Source organism: Lepus europaeus, chromosome 2 (assembly GCF_033115175.1).
Source record: "Lepus europaeus isolate LE1 chromosome 2, mLepTim1.pri, whole genome shotgun sequence".
NCBI classification, from domain to species: domain Eukaryota; kingdom Metazoa; phylum Chordata; class Mammalia; order Lagomorpha; family Leporidae; genus Lepus; species Lepus europaeus.
In genome coordinates, this window is record NC_084828.1 from 82,118,687 (window position 1) to 82,134,190 (window position 15,504).

Here is a 15,504-nt window from a genome sequence, read left to right on the forward strand (position 1 = left end):
GAGTCAGTTCCTCTAAAAGAAACTCTTCTTTCTCTCTTCCTCTCTCTGTGTATGCATACATCCTATTCTGTTTTTCTCAAGAATTTTGACTAATACATACCCTGAACTAAAGGATAATCAATTTTGTAAACAGGTATCACAATGGAGGTGGCACTGGTCAAGATGGGGGCTATGCGAATCACTTTCAAATGTCCAATTTCTCAGATTTCTATTGGCTTGTAGCTTTTTGTACTGCTTTAATATTATTTTTCCTACTATAGCCTCTGAAATTTAACCATAAATTCTTAAATGAAAATAAATAGTAAAGAAAGGACCATAATGAAGGAGAAGAGCAGATAGCTCATCTGACATGAAATTCAGTAATACTTACAACAACACGAGGTGTTACTAGGAGATACACAGTGTGACGAACCATCTTATTATCTCGAACATCCCATAATCTCTCCACTTTCCGAACTACTTTATCACTCCATTGATACAATCCAAGACTGCAATTATAGAATAAAAAAAGTCATTTTTGCAAATTTAATTCCACTCTAAATACAAAAATCAATATGAAATTAAAATATTTGGGAGCTTACTATGTACTATGTACCAAGTTCATGCAAAGTAGTTGATAAGCATTTTCTAATTTAATCTTTTCAACAAGTCTATGAAATTATCATTACTATTTTGTATGTAAATCTCCCTAAGGAGATGAAGTTAACTTACTCACTCAAGTTCACATAGTTAATACTGAGCTAAGATAACAATTAATTATTTCCTTTTGACAAATTAGGTAAAATAAAAGCAAGCACAGAAACATATGCAAATATACAAGGAAACTTTAAAAGCATGACATAGTGATTTAGTGGAAAAGTAGAATTTAATAATTGTGCCATGGATCTGGTTACCCATCCAGGAAAAAAAAAGTTAAACCCTTATTTCATGTCATATGCAAAAATAAATAGTTACTGCTAATCTGCTTTTCTAAATAAACTAACATTAACATATCAGTATTGCCATGTACAAGCGATAATTACTAAAATGTAAAACATAATCTACCTACATTTTCCCACAACACTGACTGTACTGAAAGTAAAACAAGTGCGGTGTGGGGAGGAGAGCCTGGCTGGTGAGAAGAGCCCTGGCTCTGTGGATAAGTCACGTGAGCTTCTGCACCTCAGTGTCTTCAACCACAAAATGGAAGGATGAAGCTAAAAGGCCTCATACCTTACCTTGTTTTCACACCTACAGTTTCCTTAGGTTACCCACAAAGGCACTATTACTTATGGCACCTAACATGCTATGGTTCTCAGATTTTATTCTTAGCGACGTTCTAAAAGAGAAGTTCAGGGGCTGGCATTTGGCTGTGGTAAAAATAACAGTTAGGACATGTTCCACATGGAGCAGGACAAGTTCGACACTTGGCTCCAGCTCCCAATTCCAGCCTCCTACTATTTTGAACCCTAAGAGGCAGCAGTGATGGCTCAATGAGATAGGTCGCTGCCACCCACATGGAAGACCTGAACTGAATTCCTGGCTGCTGACTTCAGCCTGGCCCAGTCTTTGTGGACATTTTGGGGGAGTGAATAAGCAGATGGGTGTGAGTGCATGCTTTCTCTCTCACTCTTCTCTCTCTGCCTCTCAAATATATAATGTGGAGAATCCCACAGGAATCTTGAAGAGAGTCACGATCACCGCTTACCTGGAAAGGAGATGAACTGTGGAAACACAGTAAAACATTGAGTTAAGAAGTTACCACTAGCCACAAAGTAGAAGTAAAGTGGAGTTATAAGTCAGGAGCTGAGGCAATGACTAACTGCTATTAGGGAGACGCTCCTAATCACACCAAGCAGACATCTCTGGTCAGTCAGATAACAGTGTGCTATGGACAGTAACCTCCACCCATGCTGACTGGACAATTCAAACGTAAGTAATGTGGAACAGTACTGACTAGACTGTTCAACTGCAAGCAAGGAGGAACCAGCATTGATTGGACAAGTTGGAGGATGGCAAGCTGGAGAACTGCTGGAAAATGAGGATAAAAAGGGAGCCCTTGCACCACTCTCCATGCTCTCGGGGATCATGGCCCGGTGTGTGAACCTCTGGATCTCCACACATCCAGAGCTGAAGGGGCAGCCCGCTACTCTGCATGGAGCAGGTAGCAGCACAAGCTGACCTGCAGAGCTGTCCCTGAGCTGTAACCCCACTGTCTGTGTGAGCGTGTGTGTGTGTGTGAGTGGGCCCAGTGCGAGCGAACTCTGGATCTCCTCGCTCTTGGAGCTGAAGTGCCAGCTCGCTAGCCCCCTTGCTAAGTGACACAAGGCGACTACAGGATCAAAACTCCAGCAGACATGCCGCCTCACCGCCTTGCCTTGTCCTTATCAGCCTACTGCCAGACCTGACCACAAAGCCGGACCAGGCCTCTCAGCAGGGGACCTCTCCAACTTCTTGCCTGGCCGTCCGCCTGGTAACTTTGAGCCTACTGCCCAGAGTGACAGCCTTCCCACGACTTCCTGCCTGTAAGTGACTGATCCGAGATCCGTCTCTGCCGAGACATGGAGCTCCGGACCTTCAACACTGACACTCTTTTTCATGACTGTGATACGAGGCTTGAAAACGCAGCTTTTACAAATAATGTTAGTCGTGTGTAATATAACTATGCTTTGACCCTATGTTTTGACCCTATGCAAGGTATCTGTAAATAATGCTGGAGACCTTGATGTACATATACTATTATAATTAGATAGCCCTCAAAAATACTTTAACAGTTCAAATAGTATTATTGATATTGATATTAATGGTGTTGATTCCAATAGTCCTCTAGTCATTAAGGAAATAGTGTTACTCTGAGAGTTAAGTATTATAGTAAGTTAAGTAGAAGATAAGTAATTATGTTAAGCTAAGTAATTCAGTAAGTGTGTTAAGTTAGCTATAAGTTATGATAAGTGATATTATTGACATTATTGATAGTGATATTAGTGATATTGGTAAGTGTGTTAAGTAATTATGTTAAGTTAGGTGGTTAGGCTAAATAGTTAAGCTAAGTAGTTACGTTAAGCTAAGTAGCTAAGTTAAGTAGTTAAGACAGATTAAGTAGTGGTGTTAAGTTTATTGATAAGTGTATTAAATAGTATAGATTGATAAGTATATTGATACTGATAAGTGTATTGACCTCAATGAGCATGCTGATGAATAGTATGATAAAAAAAATCCCTGGTGTATAAGCAATAAAATCTCTCACTGGATAGTCTTGTATCCTAGTGTTCCTTTCTTCCCCGTGACAAGTCGTACGTCACACTTGCTACTGTCGAGCTGCGTGACAGTAGGTGCTCGCGACATATAAATACTTCTTTTTTTTTTTTTTTGACAGGCAGAGTTAGATAGTGAGAGAGACAGACAGAAAGTTCTTCCTTCCATTGGTTCACCCCCCAAATGGCTGTTACGGCCAGTGCACTATGCCGATCCGAAGCCAGGAGCTTCCCTTGCGGGTGCAGGGCCCATGCACTTGGGCCATCCTCCACTGCCTTCCAGGGCCACAGCAGAGAGCTGGACTGGAAGAGGAGCAACCAGAACAGAACCGGCGCCCCTACAGCGGCAGGCAGAGGATTAGCCTAGTGTGCCGCGGCGCCAGCCAATCCTTTTTTCTTTTTAAAAAGAGAGAGAATAACAATAAAAGTAACAAATACCTGTAATTAAAAGGTGGGAGACCATCTGCAAACCTTGAAGTTAGAGGATTTCCATCTTTATCATGGTAGAATGCAAACAGCCCGGCAGAGAAACCCTACAAGGAAGAGTTCAGAATCTCTTAAGGTGTAAAACATCAAGTTTATTATATCCCTCTTAACATGCCTGCTTCCCCAAGAGATGTGATCAAGTACACAATACTGCCAGAGGAGCCTCCCTCACACTGGGGTTGGACAACAGTTAAATGTGCCATTTTTACAAATCTCTTAGTGTCTAATTACTTTTGAAGTAAACATCCGCAATGAAATTGTTCCAAACAGCATTTAAAAACTATGTACAGTATAAACACTACAAACATCAATTACTGTGCTATCACGATCCTTAACAGAGTTTAAAAACCATACACTCCAGAACACCAGCTGTTGTGTTTTCTAATTCCTCTGTCTGCTTTTTAAAGTTGTCTGGGCCTTGTTCCTCATTTCTGAATGCTGGACTGGACAAATGCTGAAAGGGTTGAAAAGAGGGAAGCAGGACAGTGAACTGCATAGCCAAGACTGACACGGGCTTAAAATAAAATACACAGATTCAATTAAAAATTACTGTGAAGATGTACATTTGTATGTGTTCAAATACAGATATAAATATCATCTAACAATTTAATTTGTGTAATTTGGGGAAGGCAGGTAGTCATTCTTACTCTCTTCCTATAAGGATGCCTACGATTATCAGAAACAGTAGCAGCCCATGGCTCTGCATAGCTATACATTTTCATAACCCTTTTACTATATTTTACTCAGTAGTTTTTTCAAAGATTTATTTATTTATTTGAAAGGCAGAGTTACAGAGAGAGAGAGAGAGAGAAAGACACAGAGAGAGAGAGATCTCCCATCTGTTTGTTCATTCCCCAAATAGTCCCAACAAGCTGGAGCTAGGTCAGTCGAAGCCAGGAGCCAAGAGTTTCTTCCGGGTCTCCCACATGGGTGCAGGGTCCCAAGACTTGGGTTACCCTCCGTTGCTTTCCAGGGTACATTAGCAGGGAGCTGGATCAGAAGTGGAGCAGCCAGGACTCAAATTGGTGCCCATATGGGATGTCAGCTCGCAGGTGGTAGCATTACCTGCTACCCCACGATGCTGGCTAACCCCTACCCCCAGTATTTCTAATATGGTGATTTTACCCACTACTCTACCATCAAAAACAGTGGAGGACAGCCCAAGTACTTGGGCTCCTGAACCCACATGGGAGACCTGGAAGGAGCTCCTGGCTTCTAGCTCTGGCCTGGCCTGCCCTGGCCATTGTGGACATTTGGGGAGTGAACCAGCAGATGGAAGATCTTTCTCTCTCCCTCTGTTTCTTCCCCTCTCTCTGTAACTCTTTAAAATAACACATAAATAAATCTTTTTTTAAAATTAAATGATTAACAAACACAGTACTCCCTGTAAAGTTATGTATGCCTGCCACTATAAACCACTGTAGACCATGGTGGTTTCAATACTAGATGAGCCTTCTGAAGTCCGAGTGCCTGGAAAAAGTTTCAAGCTGATAAATTTTTTTTCAAGTTAAAAAAAATAAAGTTAGAATATGATAAAAGAGCCGGCGCTGCGGCTCACTAGGCTAATCCTCCGGGTTCTAGTCCCGGTCGGGGCACCGATCCTGTCCCGGTTGCCCCTCTTCCAGGCCAGCTCTCTGCTGTGGCCAGGGAGTGCAGTGGAGGACGGCCCAAGTCCTTGGGCCCTGCACCCGCATGGGAGACCAGGATAAGCACCTGGCTCCTGCCATCGGATCAGCGCGGTGCGCCGGCTGCAGCGCGCCTACCGCGGCGGCCATTGGAGGGTGAACCAATGGCAAAAGGAAGACCTTTCTCTCTGTCTCTCTCTCACTGTCCACTCTGCCTGTCAAAAAATAATAATAATAAATAAAAAAAAAAGGAAGACCTTTCTCTCTGTCTCTCTCTCACTGTCCACTCTGCCTGTCAAAAATTAAAAAAAAATTTAAAAAAAAGAATATGATAAAAGATGAGAGAAATTATACCATTCTAAGCTTTGTATAACGTCAGTGAATTGTATATTAGACCTCTATAAATTTTCTTAACTGACTCCATTAACTTTCCTTTTTGTCTTAAGGACTTAAAAGTAAAGAAAAAAAAACATGTAAGAATAAAAGAATAATCTGAATTTCATTAATCATTTTGTCAAGACTTGAAAAACATGGAGTCCATAGTTATATCAGCAAAGAATGTTGGCGTAGAAATTAACTAGGTGACCAGTTATGATTGTTAGCTATCTGTATATAAGCTATAGCATATTCTCAATGTATAAAGCATAAAGAAGTAGTTACAAAGCAGTTTGATTTTGGGACCAGCATTGTGGCACAGCAGGTTACAGTCCTGGCCTGCAGCACCAGGATACCATATGGACACCAGTTCGAGTCCTGGATGCTCCACTTCCAATCCGCTCCCTGCTAATGTGCCTGGGAAAGCAGCATAGGATGGTCCAAGTCCTTGGGCCTCTGTACCCACATGGAAGACCTAGAAGAAGCTCCTGGCTCTTGGCATTGGGTCTGCCAAGCTCCGGCCACTGAGGCCATTTGGGGAATGAATCCGCAGATGGAAGACCTCTTTCTCTCTACCTCTCTTTGTAATTCTGTCATTAAAATAAATAAGTCCTTTTTTTAAAAAAAAATGCTTTGTTTTTATTATTGTATTAGAAAAGAAAGCAAGGAAAGAAATCTCGGTAAGGAAAAGGAGATGTCAAATGATAATTTCGTGGTTTTTAGTTCCTTTATCTATTTGAGTAGTGAAGAGATAAAGAATGGAATCTGAATACTTTTATGGGAAGCACTCATTATCTCATTAAAATTTAAGACTTCTTAAAATCATTGTTTTTAAAATCTGATTACAAACATAGAAATTCACATTGTAAAAAAAATCTTTTTTTAAGATTTATTTATTTATTTGAAAGGCAGAGTTACAGAGAGAGAGAGAGAGCAAAAGACAGGGAAATATCTTTATATGCTGGTTTGCTCTCAGATGGCTACAATGGCCAGGACTGGACCAGGCAAAGCCAAGAGCCAGGAAGTTCATCAGGTCTCCCAGGTGGCAGGGGCCACCTTCTGCTGCTTTCCCCAGACACATTAGCAGGACGGTGGATTGGACATGGAGCAGCTGGGACATGAACCGGCACCCATATGAGATGCCAGCACTGCAGATGTGGCTTAACTGGCTGCACTACAGCACTGGTCCCAATTATTTAATTCTCTTTCTCTCTATTTTTTTTTTTTTTTCTTGACAGGCAGAGTGGACAGTGAGAGAGAGAGAGACAGAGAGAAAGGTCTTCCTTTTGCCATTGGTTCACCCCCCAGTGGCTGCTGCGACCGGCGCACTGCGCCAATCCAAAGCCAGGAGCCAGGTGCTTCCTCCTGGTCTCCCATGCTGGTGCAGGGCCCAAGCATTGGGCCATCCTCTACTGCCTTCCTGGGCCACAGCAGAGAGCTGGACTAGAAGAGGGGCAACCAGGACAGAATCCAGCGCCCCAACCGGGACTAGAACCCGGGGTGCCGGCGCCGCAGGCAGAGGATTAGCCTATTGAGCCGCGGCACCGGTCCCCGATTATTTAATTCTTACTGCTCCTCAAGACAGTTTTTAAGGCTTAAACTACTAAAATATATGAAAAATTTAAAAAATATATAATAGAAACTCATGCATCTTCTTTAAGAGAATTACGATATTAGTTTTGCCATACCATCTTCAGATTTTTTTTAAGAAGGAAATCATTGGAGAGTATATTGCTGAAGCCCTATAATCTCATCCCTTTCTCCTACTTCTCTCAGAGGTAACCACTACCTTGACATAAGGGTGCATAATTCTCATGAACATTATTATACTTTGACTAATATTTATAACCATAAACAAGATATACTTTTATTTGTGGAGATTAAAAACTTACAAAAGTGGTATCATGTTTGGTATACACAAAAAATGGAATATTAACCAGCCTTAAAAGGGGAATGAAAATGTTACATATTATTACATGGATGAACCTTGAAGACACTGTGTTAGGTGAAATAAGCCAGACACAAAAAGACAAATATTGTATGATTCCACTTAGGCCCCTAGAATAGTCACACTCACAGAGAACAGAAAGCAGAACAGAAGTTAGGAGGAGGAGCTGGGGAGGCAGGTCAGTGAGTTCCACTCTAGGATGATTCCTTTTTGTCTTTTTAAAATTAGACAGGTGCAGAGGCAGAGTAAGAAAGCAAAACAGAGAGGGCTCCCATCTGTTGCTTCACCCCTCGGCCAAATGCCCACCCAAATGTTACCATTTGAAAGTACACAGTTCGAGGGGTGGGCAGTCTGGCAGTGGCAGGACAAGCTGCTGCTTGGGACACCTGCATTCCACTCTGGAGCGCCTGGTTCAAGTTCTGGACAGGATGCTTCTGAGCCAGCTTCCTGCTAATACACCTGAGAAGGCAACACTCAGCCCAAGAACTTGGGTCTGTTACCGACATGGGAAACCCAGACGGAGTTCTGGGCTTCTGGCTTCAGCTTGGCCCAGTGCTGGCTATTGTAGGCATTTGCGGTTAGTGAACCAGTAGATGTAAAGTTTCTCTTTCTCTGTCTCTCCCTCTCTCTCTCTGTCACTCTGCCTTATAAATAAATAAACAAATCTGTTGCTTTTCTCTGGTTCTCTCAGTATTGAATTGTCTATAGTTCTTTGTGCTAAAAATGTTACTTAGAATGATGCTTATCTTTCACTACAATCACCAGGTTCAACCTAACTTTTATTTTTTTTTTATTTATTTATTTATTTATTTTATTTTTTGACAGGCAGAGAGGACAGTGAGAGAAAGAGAGAAAGGTCTTCCTTTTGCCGTTGGTTCACCCTCCAATGGCTGCTGCGGTAGCGCGCTGCATCCGGTGCACCGCGCTGATCCGATGGCAGGAGCCAGGTGCTTATCCTGGTCTCCCATGCGGGTGCAGGGCCCAAGCACTTGGGCCATCCTCCACTGTACTCCCTGGCCACAGCAGAGAGCTGGCCTGGAAGAGGGGCAACCGGGACAGGATCGGTGCCCCGACCGGGACTAGAACCTGGTGTGCCAACGCCGCAAGGCAGAGGATTAGCCTAGTGAGCCGCGGCGCCAGCTAACCTAACTTTTAAAAAAATTATTTATTTATTTGAAAGGCAGAGAGAGAGAGAGAGGTGTCTTCCATCCGCTGGTTCACTCCCCAAATGGCTGTAACAGCTGGAGCTGAGCCTAAATGAAGTCAGGAGCCAGGAGCTTCTTCCAGGTCTCCCACATGGGTGCAGGGCCTCAAGCACTTGGGCCATCTTCTACTGCTTTCCCAGGCCACAGCGGAGAGCTGGACTGGAAGTGGAGCTGCTGGGTCTGGAGCCCATATCAGATGCCAACATTGTAGGCAGTGGCTTTACCTGCTACACCATAGTACTGGCCCCTTAACTTTTTTAATGAAAGGAAAACTGGGGTGGACAATTGGCCTAGCATTTAAGATGCCTATGTCCCACATCACAGTGCCTGAATTCAACACCCGCCTTCAGCTCCTAACTCCAGATTCCTGCTAGTGCAGATCCTGGGAGGCAGTGGTGATGGCTCAAGAAATGGGGTGTGTACTAGCCATGTGGGAGATACGGATGGAGTTCTGGGATCCTGGCTTCACGGTGGGCCCAGCCCCGGCTATTGTGGGCATTTTGGGAGTGAATCAGAAAATGGGAGCTCTCTCATTCTGTTTTTTTGCCTTTCAAATACATAAATAAAAATTTAAAAATAAGAAGGAAAACAGGTATTTCATTTTATAATCTCCTTACTTGAAGGACATGAGTGCTATCCGGGTGCACTGAACTTTCACCTTGCTATCCAGTGTATTTGCTTATTTGAAGAGTGAAGTTTGCGTTTCAAGGTTATACATGACTATCACTAAATAAGAATAATAAATAATGCCCACTGATATACAATATGTACAACATGGTGTTAAAAAATTTATATGTGTTGTCTTATTTATCTTTAAGAAAAAAATCCTTTGGGCCAGCGCCGTGGCTCACTTGGCTAATCCTCCACCTGAGGCACCAGCATCCCATATGGGCACCGAGTTCTAGTCCCAGCTGCTCCTCTTCCAGTCCAGCTCTCTGCTGTGGCCCGGGAGGGCAGTGGAGGATGGCCCAAGTGCTTGGGCCCTGCACCTGCATGGGAGACCAGGAGAAGCACCTGGCTCCTGGCTTCGGATCGGCATAGTTCCGGCCGTAGCAGCCATTTGGAGGGTGAACCAACGGAAGGAAGACCTTTCTCTCTGTCTCTCTCTCTCTCTCACTGTCAGTAACTCTACCTCTCAAATAAATAAATAAATAAGATCTTTTAAAAAAAAAGAAAGAAAAAAATCCTTTGTTTGAGGGTACTTCAAAAAGTTTGTGAAAAGGGAACTAAAAGATAAGTTTAGGGGGCCGGCACATTGTGGTATAGAAGGCTAAGCCTCTGCCTGCATCCCATACGGATGCTCCACTTCTGATCCAGCTCCCTGCTAATACACCTGAGAAAGCAATGGAAGATGGCCCAGGTACTTGGGCCCCTGCACCCATGTGGGAGACACAGAAGAAGCCCCTAAGCTCCTTGCTCCTGGCTTTGACCTTGTCCAGCCCCAGTTGTTGTGGCCATTTGTGGAGTGAACCAGCAGATGGAAGATCAATATATCTCTCTCTCTCCTTCTCTCTCTGTAGCTCTGCTTTTCAAACAAATTTTAAAAAAAGAAAGAAACGGGCCGGCGCCGTGGCTTAACAGGCTAATCCTCCGCCTTACGGCGCCGGCACACCGGGTTCTAGTCCCGGTTGGGGCGCCAGATTCTATCCCGGTTGCCCCTCTTCCAGGCCAGCTCTCTGCTATGGCCCGGGAAGGCAGTGGAGGATGGCCCAAGTGCTTGGGCCCTGCACCCACATGGGAGACCAGGATAAGCACCTGGCTCCTGGCTTCGGATCAGCACGATGCGCCGGCCGCAGCGGCCATTGGAGGGTGAACCAACAGCAAAAAGGAAGACCTTTCTCTCTGTCTCTCTCTCTCTCTCACTATCCACTCTGTCAAAAAAAAAAATAAAATAAAATAAACAATAAAAAATAAATTTTATTTATTTGAAAGGCAGAGAGACAGAAACAGTGAGATTGTCCATTCACTGGTTCAATCCCCAAATGCCCACAACAACCAGTGATGGGCCAGGAAGAAACCAGAAGTCGAGAACTCAGTCTGGGTCTCCCACATGAGGGGCAGGGACCCAGATCCATGAGTCATCTCAGGGTGCCTCCCAGGGTGTGCATTAGCAGGAAGTTAGAATTAGAAGTAGAGCCATGACTTGAAAGCCGGGTGTCCTAAACTGTGTCATAACTACTGCATTAAACACCCTGTTCCTACAAGCTTTTAAAAGTACCCATATGTGTATTGTTACTGTCCTCATTTTACACACAAGGATAAAAAAACTGAGGCTTATACAAAGGCTAAGAAATTTGTCTAAGATGCCTTTTGGCGATATAGGTAAGAAGATTCCTACCCATGTCTTTGTGATCCATTCTCTCTCTCAGACATCGAATTTTGCTATCCTCTGTTTTCTAGATACACAAATAGCATTAGAAGAACATTTCCTAAAGTCTTTGGCAATTTTAGACATATGTAGTAAAAGTATACTGTTTTGAAAAAATTGGGGAAAAAGAATGAGAAATTCTCAATAAGTTAGTTTACATAAATTTTAGAAAATCCAAACAGACTTTTAGAAATGAGCTAAGAAATAAGAGAAAGCTACAGTTAGCTTATCAGTTATCACTGTACAGGAAATTTCATTTTTCTAATGACTGTTTTTCACTTTAAGATTTGGAAGGCAGGGTAACAGAGAGACAAAGAGAACAAGGCAGAGAGAGAGAGAGATCTCCCTTCCGCTGGTTCACTCCCCAGATAGCCTCAATGGCCAGGCTAAGCCAACCTGAAGGTAGGAGCCAGGAACCCCATCCTGGTCTCCCACATGAGTGGCAGGGGTACAAGCAGCTGGGCCATCTTCTGCTTTCTCAGGCACATTAGCAAGCAGCTGGATTGGAAATACAGCAACTGAGACTTGAACCTGCACTCTAAAACAGGATGCTGGTGTTGCAAGTGGCAACTTAACCAGCTGTGTCGTAATTCCCACTTCCGAGATTTTACTGAGAATCTTAATTCTTCTCTCAAAAATTCCATTTACCTAATGGATTTAGTGTTTAATTATATTAGACAGCAAAATTCGACCCAGACACTATCCTGATCATCAAAACTTTCTATATTGGCAGAAACCTAATTAAGCAGGTTTTACTGAACATAATCCACATAATCTTAAATTTTAATATATGTAAAAAAATAACAGTATAAGAGCATAATAAACAGAAAATCCAGGCATGCAAGAAAGAACACTAGGTGAGGGTAGAATTACCAGGGCATGAATAATCTCATGTTTCACCGTGGACAGCATCCCAACAAACTCCTGAGGCTGGGTAGAGATCATATTTGGACACAGGTTAGCATATCCTGCTATTGGCCTGTTAAAATAGATGTTGAGTTTTTTTTTAATATATCAGAACAATTTTTCTCATCTAGACTTCTCTACCACAATTTCTCAGACATAAAAGTATTTGCTAATGTCAAACATAATTCTGAACTCTAGCAGCTAACTTTCACTATCTTTTACTTTCAAGACATGTACACTTTGCTTTCCTATGACTTAATAACACCTGTTTCCATAAAAGGAACATATTCAGTTTATTATACTTTAGTATGAATTTTTAAAATATAAAATTTTTAAATGTCAATATAATATTTTTTTAAAAATGAATAGGAGAAGTATTCAAACACTATTTTACTTGCAAAACCCATATTTGACTTCAGCATTTCACCATTCTTTCAGACACACAGACAGGTAGAAAGGAAAATCAAATACATTAACAGAACAATAAGCAAACTGTTCAGGTTACTGAAAGTTGCTGAACTTTTTCTCCATCTTTCTCGTGCCCCAACACTGCTTATATTCACAAAAAGATTTTTTATCTTCCCATCATCTTCTTTAAAATTCTACATCTTTTGGAATGTACAGAATTCCACAGCTCTCCCTGTGTCTAGACTAGGACCCAGAGTCCAGGATAACTCAGATCTACCTAGCAGATACCTGGTTTCCAAAAGTTGTGGCAAATGAGTGAGGCTAAGGAACCTCAAGGTCCTTAGGAACTCCAAGGTCATATTTCACCATAGAAATAACCACAAACCCAAAAGTTATAAGTACCTATTACAAAGAACATTTACTTTATTTAAAGTTTTAAAAAAGTGGAGGGGGCTGGTGTTCTTATACCAAGTGAAGCCTCAGTTTGAGATGCTGGCATCCTCTATCCATAGGAGCACTGGCTGCTCTTCTCCTGATACAACTCCCTGCTAATGTGGCCAAGCAGGAAAGCAGCATATGATGCCAAGTACTTGGGCCCCCACCATGAACGAAGAAGACTCAGATGGAGTTCCTGGCTTGTCCTGGCCCACCCCAGGCTGGAGAGTGAACCAGAGAATGGAAGATCTCTTTCTCTCCCTGTCACTCTGCCTTTCAAATAAATAAATAAATCTTTAAAAAAACAAACAAACAATAACACCACGGTGATCTCTAAAATATAAAATGAAGCCACTGACAGGCCTAAGGTCCTTCAGGGACTCCCTACAGCACTGAGAACACAATGGTTCTGTCTGCCTTTCCAAGCACTTGTCCTCAGACACAGTGTCTACTGAAGCGGCTTCGGAGCAACAGGTACACGTGGCAATTTCCTATCATAAGCTCTTTCCCCTAACTCATTTTTTCACTAAAGTCTACCAATGTTCAGGTAACCACTAAAATTTCCCTTTTTCAGAGGCCTTCCTCACCCAATTGATCAAAATGCAGTGTCCCTTTGTTTTCCGTTTTATATTACAGCATCCTTTTTTTTTTTTTTAAGATTTATTTTATTTATTTGAAAGGCAGAGTTACAAAGAGAGGGAGAAGCAAAGAGAGAAAGAGAAAGAGAAAGACCTTCCATTTGCTGGTTCACTCCCCAAATGGCTGCAACAGCCAGCGCTGAGCTAAGTAAAAGTGAGGAGCCAGGAGCTTCTTCCAGGACTCCCACAAAGGTGCAGGGACCCAAGCGTTGGGCCATCTACTGCTGCTTTCCCAGGCGCATTAGCAGGGAGCTGGATTGGAAGTGGAGCAGCTAGGACTCAAACTAGCACCCATATGGTATGCTGCATTATGTACTATGCCACAATACCAGTCCCAGCATCCTGGTTTTTTTCTAAAAGGTATTTATCATATTGTGAAATCATGCATTTATTTGCAAGCACATTAAGTAATACCTCTCTCAGTCTGTACTCTGTAAATTCCATTAGGCAGGAATACATGTCTATTCTGTTTACCTAGTCTGTTGGCAACTAATTAGGTACTATGCACAGGCAAAGTTTCACTCTCTTCAAAAAGATTCAAAATGAACAGGTGAAGATATGGCCCTTTCTTCCAACGTGACTCTCTTAAAAGAAATCAAAATCTTTCCCCTGATATGAGTAGACATACACGAACAGCTTCATATTCACTAGTACAAAGAACACTTAGCTACCTGTTCATATCAAATGTAAACTAATCATTACAGTGTTCTAAACATATAAATATGGAATATTACATACACTGTTTTGCAATGTTCTTTTGAGACCGAATAGCATATCCAAAATGAGATTTCCCCTGTGTCTGCAATCCCTGTTTTAGGTCAAACTTAGAGACTAAGAACCATGATGTTGTAGCACTGCTATTGTGAAGGCTTCTTTCTCAAGGACATCTGCTTTTAGAAAGCACTTCTCTTCAACAAGTAACTAGACCACCATTCATGTAGCACTTCAAATATCACATTTTCCTTGATCCTAAGACACCATTAATTATAAAATATCAAAAAGTCAATGACAACTTCTCAGGAAAAAGGAAACTCTGGCACACACATACCCCTGAAAACACTGAGCACTGCCTCCTGCAGTAACACATTCAGTAGTGGACACTAAGCTTTCTCAACACGCAGCCTAGATTCCTGAGAGGATTTCCAAAGCCCATCAAAAACTACATAGTATCATGGTAACACACTGCTTTTGACAATATTGCCAACCCTAGGCATCCAGGGGATTGGCTTCAGGACCTCCCATGGACATCAGAATCCACAGATGCCCATGTCCAGTATATAACATGCCACGGGACTTGTGTATAACCTATAGACATCCTTCCATATACTTTAACCATCTGTACATTATTTGTAATATCTAATATGACAGGCATGCTTACAAATTGATGTTACGCTATGTTGTTTAGAGAATAATGACAAGAAAAAGTCTGTACATGTTCAGTATAGTTGCAATTGTTTCCCCAAATATTTGTGATCCAATGTTGCTTTATTAGCAGCATGCAGAACCTGCAGAATATGGAAGGCAGACTGTACGTGCTGCTGACTTTGCCGTCCTTAGCACCTTCAAGACTAACAGTATGAATCTGAAGTGTTTTCTCTGTATTGCCTTCTTAGTTCAACTAACAGTTCCATTTTTTCCTTATATAATTCCATATCAATAGACATGGGCCATCTCTTTAAGGTCTGCTACTCTTGACAGATAGATGGATGTTTATCATCTCTGTAGTAGTTCTTATGTGTGCATAAATTAGTCACACTAATTGCTCCCAGATTTGAGAATGTGACATACAATCTATTCTGAGACATGTGGCAAGTTCTACTACCTTTAACTGATTTGTCTGGTGTGTGATGGGCAACTTTTGCATATTTAATGACTTT

The 15,504-nt window shown here is 42.2% G+C and overlaps 1 protein-coding gene across 1 annotated transcript in view; it reads right to left on the minus strand.

The window, feature by feature from the left end:
* LMLN (leishmanolysin like peptidase) overlaps positions 1–15,504 on the minus strand; it is an 88,779-nt gene that overhangs the window by 53,422 nt on the left and 19,853 nt on the right. The window contains exons 7-9 of the mRNA XM_062209251.1: positions 12,114–12,219; positions 3,672–3,766; positions 371–488 (exon numbers count right to left, since the gene is read on the minus strand). Coding sequence (XP_062065235.1) covers positions 371–488; positions 3,672–3,766; positions 12,114–12,219 — 319 coding nt within the window. The remainder of the gene's footprint in view (positions 1–370; positions 489–3,671; positions 3,767–12,113; positions 12,220–15,504) is intronic.